The sequence below is a fragment of the Leptopilina boulardi genome, unplaced genomic scaffold, assembly GCF_019393585.1.
Source record: "Leptopilina boulardi isolate dan_hultmark-lab unplaced genomic scaffold, ZJU_Lbou_2.1 LbouV2_69, whole genome shotgun sequence".
NCBI lineage: Eukaryota > Metazoa > Arthropoda > Insecta > Hymenoptera > Figitidae > Leptopilina > Leptopilina boulardi.
Window position 1 is genome coordinate 446,953 of NW_026138015.1, and position 17,766 is coordinate 464,718.

Consider the following 17,766-nt stretch of genomic DNA (forward strand, 5'->3'; position numbering starts at 1 on the left):
ATAGAATTGATTCCCTTATTTTTAAAGAGAAGAATATGTAAATTTTGAAGAAAAAAAACAATTATGTAATTTTGAGGTTCACAACTATTTACTGATATATTATTTATAATCTATGCAAATTCTATATAGTGGAAGGTGAATCAGGAACAAAATGTATGAGGGTAAGTAAATCTAGTCACAAACCTCGTTCACCGGCTTCAGTTCAAGCTCGAACGCCATGGAGGACAAATCGAAGCGTCTTGATATCGCGGTTGTTGGTGGTGGTTTGGTTTGTAAAAAATTCTTATTTTTTATAAAAAAAAAAAATTTATTTATATTAGAGAAAAATCATGTTTTGCAAAAACTAATTTAAAAGAAAACAAATTTGTATTTATTGATCCTTTAAAATTAAATTTACTACATTCTAACGTATTAAATTAACTAAATAAACATTAATTAATTTTATTAATTATTTAATGCTGTTAATTAAGAAAAATTAAATTTAACATTATTATGTAAAAAATTTATATTAAAATTTCTATAGTTAAAATTATATTTTTCTAAATTGTATTAAATTACATATTAAAAAGTATTAAATAAATTAATTTAATTTACAATATTTTAATTTATCTTCTTTTAATTCTCTTATGATTATGAAAAATTGGATTGTCAGTTAAAAATTATATTAAATTCTTTTAATTAAGATTTATTAAAATTGAATTTTTGATCATATCCTATAACAAAAACCCATTTTCTAATTGAAATGTAAATAATTGAAATACATTTAAAATAAACGTCAGTTTAGATCTATTTTATAATTATAATATAGATTAAACTGTTATATTTGTATAAGAGATGTAAAAAGTTATAAACTATTTACAGGACCAAATTTTGCAAAAATTAGAATAATTAATTAATTTCCAGAATTAAAAATTTCATTATTACTAAAAGAATAATTAACAAATTTTTTACTCTGAAAAAAATTAGCTATTGTTAATTGAAAAAAATTTTTGCATACAATTTACAGTTTATTATTATTATTATTATTATTATATTAATAATATTATTGTTAATAAAGGGTAATGAAATTTCAGTTAATTTTGTGATATTTTTAAAAATGTAATATTTAGTTGTTTTTGGAAAGAGAATATAATAATAATTTTGTATAATAATGATAAAGTGGTTAAAATGAATAAATACACGCAATTGTAAACTACGTTCACTTTAAAAGCAAATATCTACTGATAACAATTTCATAACAGGAGTTTATAATTAATTTACTAACGTGCATCTGTATATGTAATTAATTTTAAATAAATGAACTATACCTCAAAATTTAGCTGATTTTATTAAATAATGATGGCATGTTTATTCACGTGTTTAGAGATGAGAATTATGAAAATATTTTTGATGTAGAAATATTATAATAATTATTATCGATATTATTATTACCATCATTAATATATTGTAATAATAAATTTAATAATAGTAAATATAATATTAAAAATATTTATTTTATACGTAAACAACAGAATGTATACATATATTAATTATTATTGTAATAATGATTATTATTAAATTTAATTTATATTTTTTCTCGATTAATGTTCGATTAATTTATAGAGGGAATTAAAAATTGGAATAGATTTTTTTTTTGTTATTAATTTTCTTTCGTTTTTATTGACGTTCTTCTGGACCTCACAAGACTTTATAGTATTTTGCGGACTTCTTACTTAATTTTCTTGTTGCTGACCCTTCTTTCTATAATTTAATGCAAATTATCCAATGTTCCAAAATGTGGGATCTAAATCCAAATCTCAATTCTTTCATACTTTCATTAATTGTTTTCTTTAATTTTCTTCAGGATCTTCTAAAAATTTTTCCTAAAGCCACCCTGAAAAAATCAATGTGCCAAAAGCCTTAGGAATTATAGAGAAATTGCACATTTCCGAATATAGAGATTCAATAATTAAACAAAATATTTCAGGAGTTCAGCGCTCTGATCAGTAGCAGAATGAGCTTTTAACTACTTTTGTTAGTTATAAATAGCTCATTCTGAAACTGATCAGAGCGCTGAACTCCTGAAATATTTTGTTTGTTTATACGCGAGATTAAAAAAATCTGCATATCTTTTGGTCACATACTTCAAATGGGTCCGGTCACCTAGGACAGGTAAAAATGACCACTCTTGAGAACAATCTCATTGAATCAATCTTACTTCTACGGTACTAACGTCACGCTTTAAGCTTTGTAGGTTTAAATCATCTGTTAATAAATGCATTTATCCCTCTATTGCTCTCCAACCAATTGTACAACTTTATTTAAAAAAAAACAGATCATCTCTATCAATTAAAAGAACTATGGCTCAGATAAGATTACTAAATGAGTATAATATGTATGTCGAATTATTGCTGATAATTTTGTTATATTGTCTTAAGAAAAATTTTATCTGTACGTCCTGTAATTTGGATTATGATTCGTTGTATCATTGCCTTAGTTCGGAGGCGGATCATCCACAAGGTGCCCGCTGAGTACATTGCCTACCATCATCCATTCAAGATCCTAGAATTTTGTTTAGGCGAAGGGAGACAATGCTAATCGTCACCTCCCGGAGGAGCACTCAGTCTTCTTAATACTGATTTGGTCTTAAGAACTTATAGCGGCAATTTACTGATGCTTAATTCCCTCTGGAGCATCGGTAGTATGGATACTTGCCAAATCATTATCGTGTTCGGCAATCACTGACAGTCACTATGCAAGTGATGCTTTTATTGAGCTGATTTAACAGAATCTATATCCAGATTGGGTAATTTTTACTGCCAGTAGCTGTCAGTGCCTCTCCCGAACACACTCACTGTTGTTTCTCTATGTCGTGTAGTGGTTTCGCTGAAAAGTAGATATTGCTTTGGTGTATCTTGTTATTACCATTCTTTCTTATTCGAAGGAATTAAATTGAAAGAGAACTAAAGGGAACTTAATCTGCCTTATTTCTTCCATTTTTTGACAGGCTCTTGCTTCCAGACAGCGTCTTTCGTATTCTTCCTAATGTCTGTACGGACTTCTTTAACCTGGATTAAATTCCACCAATTCAGATCGTGGAACTTAAGTGTGTTTTCCGTCCGTTAATTTATTCTCTAATTATAAGTCTCCTTTACTGATAGACCTTGCCTCTACCTCATCTCTGGGTTCATATTAACTCTCACAGAACTTTGCTAGATCTCCTTAATTTCTTCATCTATCATCTCCAATTCTAACCCGATTTCTCTACCCTATAGTCTAATAGAAGTGCTCTGCTTTTCTTTTGACTGGTTACCTTATGATGAGAAATAAATTCTAATGAGATAATCAGTACCAATCTCGAAATTTTAGCAAAAAAAATTGTTGATTTGAATAGAACATCATTTTTATGTTATTATTTTCATTCTTCAATTAAGGAGGTACCACCTATTATCGAATAAACAAGCAGTTTTTGGTAAAACTTGATACACTACTAAATAAAGCTTCTAAAATTCTGTAGTTAAATTTTTGAGACCTGTAGGTTCCGGAGAAAAAAGTTCTGATCGATTTATTTTTTCACTGTTTAACATTGATTCTTATAGGAATTCATTACTTTGTCACATATAATTTCATACTATGAAATATTAAACAAACAGATGTTGATCAAAGTTTGTATAGTTGAAGACAGATATGCAATGAACCGGTATTGTATTTAAAAAAGGACAATAGGTTCCTGTGAGAGTTCAAAATAGTTCATTTATAAATTTTTTTTCCACTTTTTGTGATACAGAAAAGATAACTTGAAACATCTGGCAACACGGCATTTCGCGTCTTCACGGTTTCCACCGTGCGCGTGCGCTTGTCAAAGTTTTGAGGTTATGCGCGACAATACAAAACAACAGTTGTTGACAACGTACATAACGTGAGTTGCAGTGTTGCCAGACGTTTCAAAATACCGAGCAAGTCAAATCAGACAAAAATGGTTATTGCTTTGACTAGTTCAGTGAAGGGATGGAACCTCCTTAAACATGTGACTAGGTGTTGAATTCGACATATATTGAATTATTATTAGAATATTATTATTATTATTATTATTATTAGTATTAGTATTATTATTAGAAAGAATTATTAACTGTTTTTATTAATTTTAAATATTAAACGGGCTTTCCTCATTAATATAATTTAATATTTAAAAAAAAATCAATAATCTGCTCCAGATGATTTTTCTCTGATAATATGAAAAGGTTTTAAAATTATATTTATAAATCAAAATTAATTATTTTTATTATTCACAGGTAGGAGCATTAATTGCTTGTTTATTTGCAAAAAGAGATCACAAAATTCGAATATACGAATATAGACCAGGTAAACACACATGATAATAATGATAACAAAATAACTTACGGATTAATATATATATATATATATATATATATATATATATATATATATATATATATATATATATATATATATATATATATACTGCTTTATATTAAAATTTATTAAATAAAATTAAAAAAAAATTTAACTCTGAATAAAAATATTATGTACTGTTATTTTCAATGTTCAAAAAAATATATATTTTATTTTAATTTTTAATAATTATTATAAAATTGTAAAAACATAATTTTGAATAAAATAGAAAAAAATAATATTGAAATAAAAGTAAATAGAAAAAATGAAATATTTTTGAGCGTATAGTGTAATGTATATATGAGAGATTCTTTTTCAATCGCCCCAGCCCAAAAAGTCAATGTTCTGGGATTGGCTTCATACTTTGGTAAATTGTTGTCCTATATGATAGTAATAAATCCCTAAAATATAAACTAATTAAAAAAATATTTGTAGAAAGTAGAGGGGGTTGAAGTTTTGACGTTAAGGGTAACATAGTCATTTTCAAATCCGTTTAACTATGACAAAAGTTAATGGATTTTAATTTATCTATAATGAATTTTATTGCATTTTTCACGTACTTTTCAAAAATGTATACAAAATTTAAAAAAAAAATTTTTTGATCCCTTTTTTTTCAAAATCAACCCTTATTTTTCGATTTTCACCCCTTCGGGAATTTTTTTTTGTTTTTTTTTTATTTTCATTGAAAAGCTGAGGTTTTTTCCCATGAGCTATGTAAATATGAAAATGGGACAACAATAATTTTGTGAGAAACATAATATTAAATAAGGCGGTGCCTATCTAAATCCTCAAAGATGATCTCCAGGTACACCCCTTATCGGCACCACCTACTTTAATATTCTGTTTCACACAAAATTATTGTTGTCCCATTTTCATATTTACATAGCTCATCGGAAAAAACCTCAGCTTTCCAATGAAAATAAATAAAAAAAAAAATACCCGAAGGGGTGAAAATCGAAAAATAAGGGTTGATTTTTAAAAAAAAGGGGTTAAAAATTTTTTTTTTAATTTTGTATACATTTTTGAAAAGTACGTGAAAAATGCAATAAAATTCATTATAGATAAATTAAAATCCATTAACTTTTGTCATAGTTAAACGGATTTGAAAATGACAATGTTACCCTTAACGTCAAAACTTCAACCCCCTCTACTTTCTACAAATATTTTTTTAATGAGTTTATATTTTAGGGATTTATTACTATCATATAGGACAACAATTTACCAAAGTATGAAGCCAATCCCAGAACATTGACTTTTTGGGCTGGGGCGATTGAAAAAGAATCTCTCATATATGCACTTATAAGGTTTTAATATATTTCAGATATACGTGTAGCAGACTTAAGGGGTCAAAGCATAGATCTTAGTCTTTCTCATCGTGGAAGAGCAGCTCTAAGAGAAGTTGGTCTAGAAGATTTGATTATCAATCATCATGCTATGCCCATGCGAGGTAGAATGATACACATGAAAAGTGGAACACTCAGTGAGATGATATATGATCGCGTTCATAAGAACGTAAGTTTTTTTTTTTTTTGCATTTTTTTAGTTTTTACAAAAATAATTCCATACGAAAAATTATATAAAATTAATTATACGTGGTAAATTATAATTAAATTACAAATAAATTAAAAAATATAATTAGAATTTTGAAATAATTTAGTGTCATTAGAAACGTTTTTTTAATTTTCGCAATAATAATAATAATTATGTAACAAGTGGTTTTTAAATGATAAATTATTTTCAGTGTATTTACTCTGTGAATAGAATGTACTTGAACAAAATTTTATTAGATGGTGAGTAAAAATCTCGTTTAAATTTATTTTTAATAATTGTGGTTTCTTTATTTTATGAGTTTTTAAATAACATTAGAGTGTCACCGTCTTTCAATTATATTAGTATATTCTTTTGTCAATAAATATCACACGTTTTTTTTTTTTTAAATATATGTATGTGTAAAAATTTGCATCAGTATACAATTACAAAGTTGCATGCGAAGCCGCAAGAATTCTCCCATATCGTATTACCTTAGTAGCATTGACTTTAAACACGTACATGATAGAATTCCCTCAACGACATTTAAGTTATTGTATTCTCTTTATACAGCAATGGGAGCGATAAATCATTTCTTTTTTTTTTTAATTATCAAATTATATTTTTTTCCAAAAAAAAAAAAAATTAAATTTTATGAAATATAATTTTTTTAGCCGCAGAAAAATCTCCAAATGTGCAATTAAATTTCAATGAGAAGCTTATTGAGGCCGATTTAGAAAATGGAAAAATGAAATTTTTAAAGTAAGATTGAATAAAAAAAACGATTTTCTTTTTACGAAATAAATTATAAAAAAATAATTTCAAATTTCCAGTACAAATACACAGGAAATATTAGAAACAGAAGCTGATCTTATTATTGGTGCAGACGGTGCATTCTCAACAGTACGAAAAATAATGTCAAAACGACCTCGTTATGATTGTGGACAAACGTACATTGATCATGGATATGTGGAACTTTTTGTACCACCTGCTGATGAAAATAAAGTAAGTCACCATAAATTAATTAAGAATTTTTTGATTTATTTACCATTTGAAAAAATAATAATTGACCCAAAATTATGACCCTTTAGTTTGTAATGAGCAGTAATCATTTGCATGTTTGGCCACGAGGTGAATTCATGATGATTGCTTTACCCAATAGTGACAAAAGTTTTACTGGTAATTTATTTGCACCATTTAAAACTTTGGACAGTCTCAATACACCTGAACGATTATTGAAATTTTATCGAGAACAATTTCCCGATGTTTTGCCATTAATAGGAGAAAAAAAGCTGGTTGATGATTTCTTTGAGACAGAGCCAAAAACTCTGATATCAATAAAGGTTGATATTTACTTATTATTATTATTATTAGATAAAAAATTATAGTTTGAAAAATTTTTAAATTAGAACATTAAAAAAATAAAAAGACTTTCTTCAGTAAAAGCACACACACGTTACAGTGTAAACCTTATCATGTTGGAAACACTGCTCTTATCATTGGAGATGCTGCCCATGCGATGGTTCCATTTTATGCACAAGGAATGAACGCTGTAAGTTTTTTTTTCTCGAAATTTTCTTTTACAAATAACAAAATTAGAAGAAGAAAAAAAATTTTTTACTTGTTAGTGTTGGAACTGATAGAAGACTACAAATCCAAAATGGTATTTAGATTTATTTCCCCAGGTTAAGCGTCTTAATTATTTTCTTTATCATCATCATTAAACTTTTTGTAACTCTAAGAATTAATTTACTACTGAATTTTTTTTCTATTTAATTAGGGATTTGAAGATGTCCTCCTACTGGATGAGCTGATGCAAAGATACAATTCGGATCTCTCGAAAGTTTTACCAAAATTTTCAGATATCCGATGTGATGACGCTCACGCTATTTGCGATTTGGCAATGTATAATTATCTAGAGGTAATTTAAACAATTATTTACAAATTCATAAGTGACATTAAAAATTATCTAAGGCAGCAAAAAATCTAATCTTGATGAAATAAAAATTTTTTCAGATGAGAGATTTAGTTGCGAGAAAATCATTTATGTTGAGAAAAAGTTTAGACACAATGTTGTATAGATTTTTTCCCAACAAGTGGATGCCACTATACGATACGGTTCATTTTTCACGAATGGGATTTAGAATGTGTATGAAGAACAGAGCATGGCAAGATAAGGTAGATAAAATGCAAAATAATATTTAAAAATTAATTTGAAAATAGTTTTTAAAATAATTATAAATAATTCAGATAATACGAAGAACAATTTGGTCCGCTGGTATGATGCTGTTGGCCATTTTTCTTGGACTAATGATTCATTAATTTTTTTTTACTAATCTATATTAAAGATAAGTGCTATCAACAAAGAATTCCAAACATATTATATATATATATATATATATATATATATATATATATATATATATATATATATATATATATATGTACATTTATCAATAAGGAGATAATGCTTTTTTAGATTTTTAGAAAAAAAAACAACAAAGAAATAAAATATCATAATCTGTAGGTTTTTATACAATATAATTATTTAACAAATATAGAAAACAAATATACATAAATATATACAATCAGACGATTTTTTTTTCATTTTCACATATTCATATTTATTCAAAAGTTAAAGAAATCCTTTCATGATCAATTAAATATTTAGATTTTTCACTTTCAAATAAATTAATTAAGAGTTGTGTGAATTTTTCATGATATTCGTCAATTTCATCTTGATTTGGATTTTCTATTTTGGGAATTTCCAAAGGAGCGCCAACTAAAAATAAAAATTTATTTAATTATTGTGGAAAATTATAAAAAGAAACTTATCTTTGCAATAAATTAACTCATATAATTATAAGTTTATTATTAAACAAATAACTTTATTTTTAAGTGACCTAAAATAATAAATTATATAAATATATATATATATTTTATATTTACCAACAACTGTAATCGGTTTTCGATGTGGTACAATGCCGAAGGTATATTGAAATATTCCTCGTCCTAATGCTAAAACTGGCGCGATTCCAGTTATTTTTTGCCATTTGTTTTGAAGTTTTCTCAAAAGTGATCCCTCGGGATTATTTATTTGATCGTATAGATCTGTTTCTCCAAATGAAATAACAGGAACCAAGGGTGTTCTAAAAAAGTAAAATTGGAAAAATATTAATGGATTTTAGAATAATGAGGGAATATAATGAATTATTATTTTGTAATTGAATTCTAATAAGCCAAATATTTAGAGGACGCTCTATATTTTAAAAAAGCAATGATAAGTTTAAAAAAATTTAAAAATGTGAAAAGAGCAAGCATTAAAAAAGTCATCATAAAATTATTATTATTATTAATCTAAGAATTGTGACTACGTGACATCCATCGACTCTTGGGTAATCCCTTATACGTCCCTAAAAGCTATATCTAGTTGTGAACCCAAAGCCCTTTCCATAAATGAAGAACTGCAGCCAAACCTACTATTAGCAATAGTTATTTCTCCGAGAAAAAAATAATCTGTAATCTGCTGTCGATTTCTCACAAGTGAGGGGCAACAACAGAGAATATGTGATGAGGTTTCTACTTCCTCTCCACATTTTGGATCTTCCCCATTTTATGTCTATGATAGCGTAAGTCTCCGTTACCAGTTAAAAGGCTTATTACACGGTTTTCGCCTTTTTCCTATTAAATCTACGGAATTCTGCTGCTCTTTTTAGGTCTACATTATTTCCAATGAGTTCCTTGGCTTGTCTACAATCTGTAGTTGCCTGCTATTCTTTCTAATGCTCTGTATCTTGCCACCGCTTAAATTCCCAGACCAGACATTTGTCAGAGTCACCAACTACTGACTTAGGTCCGATAAATTGTTCCCTAGCTTCTGTTTTGGCTAGTGACTTAAGAATTTCATTCAGACCAACGCGTATTCCATTCCCAAAATGAAAATGATTTTGGAGAAATTACAATCTGGAAATTGTAACACTACAATAGATCGAAAATTGTGGCTACCATCTGATGTCGATGGCTGAAAGCAATAAAGATTTATTTACCTTTGATTTATCCTTTAATATATCAAAATTCCCAGCAGGATTGACCAGAATTCTGCTATATTATTGATAATATGGAATAAGACACACAATTGTGCAATTACAACATACGCAATGGCAGAACTTTCGCTTTTCGAGAAAATAATTTTCAGTTTGACGACTTAACTGATGAAGAAACAAAATTATTACAAAGATCTTCTAGAAAACAAGTGTACTCTTCCCTTCTGGGTGAGTGGCAAGAGTGCGGGATACGACCTAATCGCTGGACAACGCAATTCATCACTGGACATGGCAACTTTAAGACTTTCAAAAGCAGATTCAAAATTATAACGGAAGATGAATATAATTGTAGTTGTGGTGAGCCAGACTCATCAGAGTACGTATTAAAGAAATGCAATAAATATAAAAGTATGAGGCTGGAATTCATACATAATATTGGAAACCAAAATTTTACTGAGCAGGATTTAGCAAGTAAAAGTATATCTATTTTCAGGCATTTGAAAAATATGCAGAGCAAAGCTTACAAACATGCATGAGGGACTATAATCTGAATGTTCATGGCCTATCCTTTCCGCTACTTTCGCCAGAAGATAATGATGCGAAGGAAAAACGTCCTTACGATATAGAATTCTTTGTGATGTCTTCTTTTTTTCCACAAGATAGACGATGTCTACAGTGCAAGAAGAGGGTGCCTAATAAAAAAGCGAAGCAGTTAGTTACAGTCATCTTGGCCCCAATAGCACCCAAACAGAAGTGGGCGTGAGTTAGCGAATCGTCACCAATATGGACATCTACTTGTAATGATTTCATAGATTCCTGGGAGTCCTTCCATGAGATCTTTCCAATTAGGTCGAGACTTCTAAATATTATCAGCGGTCTAGGTGCTATTAGCCTAGTGCCTTTCGATTCGGCAATGGAGAACATCAAAAAGATGGAAACAACTATATGAAATTGAAAGTTATGATGCCGGCATAGGCAAGACTTAATAAGACTCTCAAAAAGCTGCACAAGCCTAGGAGCGTTTGGATCAACGACTTGAATTGCCTTACCCAGGAAGCAAAAGAAAATTTTTAACGAGTGCTGGAAGCTTTACTATAGAAGCAAAGTAGTAGAAATAATTATGAAAAAATAGGATCACCTAAAGATGACCTTTATGATTTACTTTATCAGGAAAAGAGTAATGGTCATTAGTTATCATCGGTACCTGGAACGTGACACAAAGGAACAGATTTTAAGCCTATAAATCGCCTACGTGGCTTTAATTCGGAGAAGTCAAATACTATTTCGCAGGAATGGAAGAAATAAAACAAAAAGAAGAAAAACAGAATGGTGCAAGCATGAATGAAGGGATCTCACTTACGACACCAAAAGTCTGACTAAAGTTCCACAGATTAGTCAAAAATTTCAGTAGAACCAATGGAAGACGTTTCCTTAGTGCGATAAGGGTAACTGCAAGAGCAGTCTCCCATTGAACGGATTAGTTCTTCATTAAAGATTCTCCTACTCTTGTCTGTCGTAATCAAAAAAATATTGAAAATTTTTTTAAGAGAAATATTATTTAACCCTCTGCGTTTTCATGTGACCGTTATCATCCATAATCGTCTATTCGGACGTCTAGTTGAAACTATCGTAATTACGTTTTAAAAAGCTATACAAAAGGGATAAGTCAGTGTAGACAGAGGGTTAAATGATAAAATTAGATGTACATTATTAATTAAAACCAAATTAATTAATAAAATTTAAAGTTACAACCAAAATCATCGAAAAGGTTTTAAGAATCTTTTTGGAGGACAAAAAAGTTTTAATCTTCATATGTTATTAGACGGAGAATTTTCTAAGCTTTTCAATGTTTTTAAAATTTTAAAATTTCTAATTTTCTAAATTATCAAGAATAAAAAAAACTATATCCTACCCATGTTTAAGAGCTAATCTAAGAAATCCTTTTCTTCTACGAAGAACAAGTCGATATGTTCCTGGTTTACAGTGTAGAGCCTCAGAAGCACCTCCAACGACAAGAACTGGAGCATTACCTTGTTTTGGAATGATATTAACTCCTGGACGTTGATCAGGTTTATTAGACATTAAATATTCTAAGCTGGCTGCACTCGCACTGCAACAACCTGAAACATTACTTAAATTAATAATATTTTTAAAATGTATTCAAAAAAGGAAAAATTTAATTTAATTTTTCATAGATTTTAAGAATTAGAGGATAAATTTTTTAAGATAAAATTCACGATTTTAAACTCGACAGATTTTCGTCGAAGTTACGATAAAAAATTTTCAAAACTATCCCTTTAAAATAGTGAAGTTAAGCTCACATTCAGTTTAAAAGTCTCTCCTTTAAACAGTTAACATCGCAAAGTAAACTAATCCAAGTAAATTCTACAAGCGGATTTTATCTAAAGGTAAATTACAATGCTACAAATGCATTGCATCTAAATATAAAAATATTTACGTAAAGACAACAAATAGAGTTTGTTTAAGAATTTTAGATTAATTAAAAATAAATACAACATCGTCGAAATATTTTCAGAACGATTAGAACGAAAACTATTTTCAACAAAAATATTTGTCTTGAAACCATAGTAATTGGAAACCATAGTTGGAGTATTTAAACAAAAACGATTGGTAAGTAATTTTTTTTTTTAACTTTTTCGATAGTTTATTTATATTATCTGATAAATTTGAAAATATTTTTCAGTTATTGATCGATGTACAATATTTTTTCAAATTATAACATTAAATTTTTAACACCTGCATTATATAAACGACCCACTTACAAAAAACTATTTTAACTTTTTTTTAAAATATTAAAATTTTTTTTTTTAATAGAGATTGACTTATTTTTTTCAGAGAGGATTAAAATAATAATAAAATAATTTAAAATGTATCATCATTTTTTCATCTTACTAATGGTTTAAAATTTGAAATCTTTAACACCCGGGAAAAACGAGACAATTAAAAGAAGAATACTGCAGTTATTTTTATAATTTTTACGATCGCTGATTACGTTTTAAATTCATTAGATTACAAAACAGACGTTAGTTTTTCAAAATTCAAGATGGCGGAAAATTTTTCTAAAAATTGGACGGAATCGTTTGAAACTGGTTACACGGGGGTTTTCGGTGTCGCTGATAACGAATCTGATGTTAGTTTTTAAAAATTCAAAATGTCCGATCCAACATGGCTGGATATTTTTTAAAAACTAATTGATTTCGTTTGAAACTTTTCATTCGGGGGTTTTTGGGGTCACTGATTAGGAATCCGGTGTTAGTTTTTAAAAATTCAAAATGGTGGATCCAACATGGTGGGAAATTTTTTAAAAATTAATTAATTTCGTTTGAAACTTTTCACTCGGGGGTTTTTGGGGTCACTGATTAGGAATCAGGTGTTAGTTTTTAAAAATTCAAAATGGCGAATTCTATATGGCGGAAAATTTTTCAAAAATTGGTTAATTTTTATTTCAATTTTTGCGTCTGCAACTTCTAATTTTTAAATCTAACAATTCGTAATGTCAGGTTTATTATATTTTTTTTCTTTTCTTTTTAAAGAGATAATTTTTATACTGTAAAGTAAAAAAACCCGTTTTCGACGCGGGTGTTTCTTTTAAAATATTTAAAATGTATTGGAATTTATTCGAGTTAGACGTCACAGCATACAATAGTAAAGAAATACTAGAACGCAGTTTCCTTTTTGTCAGGTCCCACGTGTGCCCACTTGATTCATTGTATAAACGTTATAAATAGAGGAATGTTATACATTATACAGAAGAGAGAAAGATGTTTATATGTCCCAGGGATCGACGATTGAAGAAGGATATGGAATTATTAATGGATATCTCGACTTTTCAATATATTAAATAATAATTCTTTTTTCTTATAAAACTCTTTCTATCACTTTTATTTATATAAAAAATAACATATATATTTTTTGCACTTTTCATATTTCATACACTTTTAATTAATACTAAATTTGGAAAATTCCTTAAATATTATCAAATAAATATTTCTTTGAATTAAATAATTAAAGACTTGAGTTAATTAAATTGTATTTGTTTCAATTACTGTAATTAATGGTTTAAATATAATTAAATTAACTTAAATAATAATTATTTAGTTCAAGGAAATATTTATTTGATAATAGTCATCCCCCACAGTATCGAAACTTTCCTAAAGATTTCCTTTAATATTTATTTGAAATTTTCGGAATATTTAATTGCAATGTTTAGGTGAAAATTGTGTAAAGATTTAAATGTTACGATTAAATAAATGTGTATAGTGTGAAACTTTGTGAAAATTTCATTTAAATGTTCAGGAAAATTTCGCGCTAAACATTTATTCAAGTGGGACATTTAAATATTTACACACAATTTTCATTAAACATTGCAATTAAATATTCTGAACATTTTAAATAAATCTTTAGGAAAGTTTCAGTGTATCTATCTACATTACAATATGTAATTAAAAAGACCTCTCACTTACCAAAACTTGCTGGTAATTCCCTTAAAATAGGAACACTAAAATGTTGTTCCAAGGTGAGCAACCTGAAATCCAATCCAGGAAAAAGTTCTTGACATTTCAAAACGTCAGTTCCAAACGCACAAAATATTCCCGTTGACAATACTCCATGTGGAAATGAACAAAATAAATAATTTCTCGATGGATCCAAATCTTTTGTTTTTACTAATTTTATTGGAAAATAATCACGAAAATAATGCCACCAAATGCAATTTCTCATCCATTTTGTGTATTTTTCACTGAAAGGAATTAAAAATTTTTATATTTTAAAAATACGTTTTCATCTAGATATTATCAATAATGTTGGATAATTTTTAATAAAATTTTTTTCTATTAAAAAGAATGAAACAGTAAAATGTAAAAAAAATTACAAAAATTAAATATTTAAAAATTTCCTTTTATTTATTAAATTAGGATAAATTAAACTTGTTTCCTATACCTATTTAATACAGTAATTAAATTCATTTACCGAAACTTTTTTTTACATCCTTTATCATTTATTTAGTATTCCTAGAAATGTCAAGAAAGAAATGAGACTAATTTTCAATAAATTAAATTCAATAGAAATTTATAATTCATTAATTTTTTATATATTTTTTGTCATTTGTGAGATTTCTTCAACTGAAATTTATATTTATGAAATTAAATTCAATTATTAAAATAAATTAGATATTATTAATTTCATAAAACATTTGAATAACTAATTAACATTTAATTTTTCAAAAAAAATTATTATAAATAAATTAGAAATTTTAGAGTAATTGAATAAAAAAAAAAATTTTTTTTTTAAATTTACTACAAATTATTAAAATTAAATGTTAATTTAAAATTATTACTACCAAAATTATTACAAAAAAATTAAATACCAATAAAAGACAAAGTATCCCAAAAAAATTCTAAAAATATTAGGTATAAATAAGAATTAATTTTTTACATTAACTTTCTGAATGGTACCACGTGAGTCAAAATATTTATTATGCTAAAATATTTATTGTTTACCTTCGTCCTCCTTCAATGCAAGAATTTCGATCGCAATACATGAAGAAAAAATAAATAAAAAGAGGAATTCGAAGCCATGGAATAAATAATAAAATAATTGCAGCAAGTATATAACCAATAATATTTCCAAATGCAAAACTAATAATCCATGCTGTTGCCGCAAGAGTTTGTAATCTTCTTCTTAGTGGAACATTTGCCGGTGCAAAGTTTAGACCAAAAATTTCCATTTTCTATATATATATATATTTATGTATTCAAATAAAAAAATTAAATTCAATCACAAAATTTTTCATCACTATTTTGTTAAATTTTATTACTAATCATTTTATTTATCACTAATATATATATTAATCATCACCAACAATAACATTGAATTATCAATCAATAATTATTGTTATTTATTTTCATTATTATCAATCACAAAAAATTATCAATTAACTTTTTTTTCCACAAAAAAAACACACAAATACTTGAATGAAAAAAAAAACCTATATGTTTAATGAAATAAAATGTATTCAAATGGAAATTGACAAAATTTTACAAAGTCATCTATTGAATTTTAAATTAACACTCTCGAATAAAATAAAAACAATGAAAAATATAAATAATTAAAATTCTGATATGTATATTTCATTGGAAAAAATAAAAAATAAAAGAATTAGAAAAATAATAAGCTTTAACGTGAAAAAAACATTTTAACACGAGAAAGTCTTCTGTTATACTGATGAAAAGATGAGCTATTCGAATATAAGCTAGGTTTTACATGATAGTGACTCATCTCAAATGACCGGCTTTCAGACAAGGACAAATATGCTTTTAAATACTTGGAAAAAAAAGTGAAATTCTCGTCCAAAAAAAAAAAAAAAAAAAAATTGTCGATGTGTTATGTGATGACCATTGACATCGACGTCACTATTATAAAAAGACAAATATATATTTTCAATGTGACATTGTAATATTCTTCATTATATAAGAAAATTGTAACAAAAAAAATTATATATCAGTTAAATATATTGTTAAATAATAATAATAGGGAAAACAAATAATTGTAAACAATTATAAACCACAAAATCATACTATTTAATCAGTTATGTATAATTTATATTGATAAATAATTATAAACAATTAAATATGTTTTCTTATTTACAAAATAATTGTTTATTAAACTACTTATCAATCAAAAATACCAGTAAATATGAGAAGAAATTAAAAGAAAAGTTCTGCATTCTAAATAATTATTTAAGTTAAATGACAAAATAATAAACGAGAATTATTTATTTTAGTAAACTTTTTATTATTTTCACTTTCATTCTCACTTTCATTTTGACTTCCATTTTGACTTTTATTTTCACTTTTATCTTCACTTTTATTTTCATTTTTATTCAAAATTAAACTTTCACTTTCATTCTAATTTTTATTTTTATTAAAAATCACTGAAAAATGAAAAGTGAAAATAAAATTTTAAGTCAAAGTCAAAATGAAATTATATAATTGCTCTGAGCAACGATGATTTTTAAAAATTATTTTTTTGGTACGTCTAAAAAACGCGGGACGTGAACAGTTATTAAGTCATTAATAATGTAGACTTAAAAAAAATAAGAAACTTCTCAAATAGCACGAAAGCTTGTAGCAACGTTGCGGCAAGCTTGCCGCAAGGTTCAAATTTTCCACCTGACCGAAAGCTTGCATGGTAAGCTCACCGAAAGATTGCAGTGTGAGGTTACTGTAAGATTGAACAATAAGATTACCGTAAGATTGCTCAATAAGCTTGCACGGTAAGCTTGTAGCAAGGTTGATGCACGGTTGCCTTCAAGCTTACTGAGCAATCTTGCGATAATCTTATCGTGCAAACTTGCAGTAACCTTACACTGCAATCTTTCTGTAAGCTTACCATGCAAGCTTTCAGTCAGGTGGGACATTTGAAGCTTGCCGCAACGTTGCTGCAAGCTTACGTGCTATCTGGGTATGTTAAAAACACTTTTTTAAAAATGTATCAAAAGAAATTTATATTATATTTTAATAATACGAAATGAAGAAAAAAAAATCACTAAAGCAAATTTTTTTAATTCTTCAGGTAAAAATAAAAAGAAATTTTAACGAGTAAAAATTTTGATAACGTTAAAATTTTTTACAAGTCATTTTAATTTTATCTTTAAGACATTGTTTAGTTTTTATTATAATTAAAAAATACGTCTAACACTTGTGAACATGTGCTTGCAAATAATTGAATTCAATATTTTTTGAATAAATTTTCAGTTAAACTATAAAAAAAACTTTAACCTAAT

General features: G+C 27.0%; 2 protein-coding genes across 3 annotated transcripts; one reads left to right on the forward strand and one right to left on the reverse strand.

Annotated features, from left to right (window-relative positions):
* The first annotated feature begins 158 nt into the window (after positions 1-158).
* LOC127290443 (kynurenine 3-monooxygenase) lies at positions 159-8,329 on the forward strand. 2 transcript variants are annotated; one of them, XM_051318999.1, is made up of 11 exons: positions 159-268; positions 4,272-4,341; positions 5,714-5,904; positions 6,134-6,182; positions 6,594-6,681; positions 6,753-6,924; positions 7,011-7,262; positions 7,349-7,471; positions 7,700-7,840; positions 7,936-8,097; positions 8,170-8,329. In XM_051318999.1, the coding sequence occupies exons 1-11, from the start codon at positions 218-220 to the stop codon at positions 8,239-8,241; spliced, it is 1,371 nt and encodes a 456-aa protein (XP_051174956.1). In that variant the 5' UTR covers positions 159-217; the 3' UTR covers positions 8,242-8,329. The 2 variants fall into 2 exon arrangements, with proteins under 2 accessions (XP_051174956.1, XP_051174957.1); XM_051319000.1 differs by having other exon boundaries at positions 7,382-7,471.
* A 97-nt stretch (positions 8,330-8,426) lies between these two features.
* On the reverse strand, positions 8,427-16,212 carry LOC127290444 (diacylglycerol O-acyltransferase 2-like). The gene is made up of 5 exons (XM_051319001.1): positions 15,482-16,212; positions 14,447-14,721; positions 11,875-12,082; positions 8,869-9,068; positions 8,427-8,701 (listed from the first exon to the last, which is right to left on the reverse strand). Exons 1-5 carry the CDS (start codon positions 15,706-15,708, stop codon positions 8,544-8,546), a joined length of 1,068 nt encoding a protein of 355 aa, XP_051174958.1. The 5' UTR covers positions 15,709-16,212; the 3' UTR covers positions 8,427-8,543.
* Between the last annotated feature and the right edge of the window lie 1,554 nt (positions 16,213-17,766).

Excerpts from the sequence above, each read along its gene's own strand:
- LOC127290443 (XM_051318999.1), top strand. The coding sequence starts at position 218 with ATGGAGGACAAATCGAAGCGTCTTGATATCGCGGTTGTTGGTGGTGGT. Across the intron at positions 6,682-6,752 it reads GGAAAAATGAAATTTTTAAA|TACAAATACACAGGAAATAT; the intron begins GTAAGATTGAAT and ends TCAAATTTCCAG. Across the intron at positions 8,098-8,169 it reads ACAGAGCATGGCAAGATAAG|ATAATACGAAGAACAATTTG; the intron begins GTAGATAAAATG and ends TAAATAATTCAG.
- LOC127290444 (XM_051319001.1), bottom strand. The coding sequence starts at position 15,708 with ATGGAAATTTTTGGTCTAAACTTTGCACCGGCAAATGTTCCACTAAGA. Across the intron at positions 9,069-11,874 it reads AGATTAGCTCTTAAACATGG|AACACCCTTGGTTCCTGTTA; the intron begins GTAGGATATAGT and ends TTACTTTTTTAG. Across the intron at positions 8,702-8,868 it reads AAAACCGATTACAGTTGTTG|TTGGCGCTCCTTTGGAAATT; the intron begins GTAAATATAAAA and ends TTTTATTTTTAG.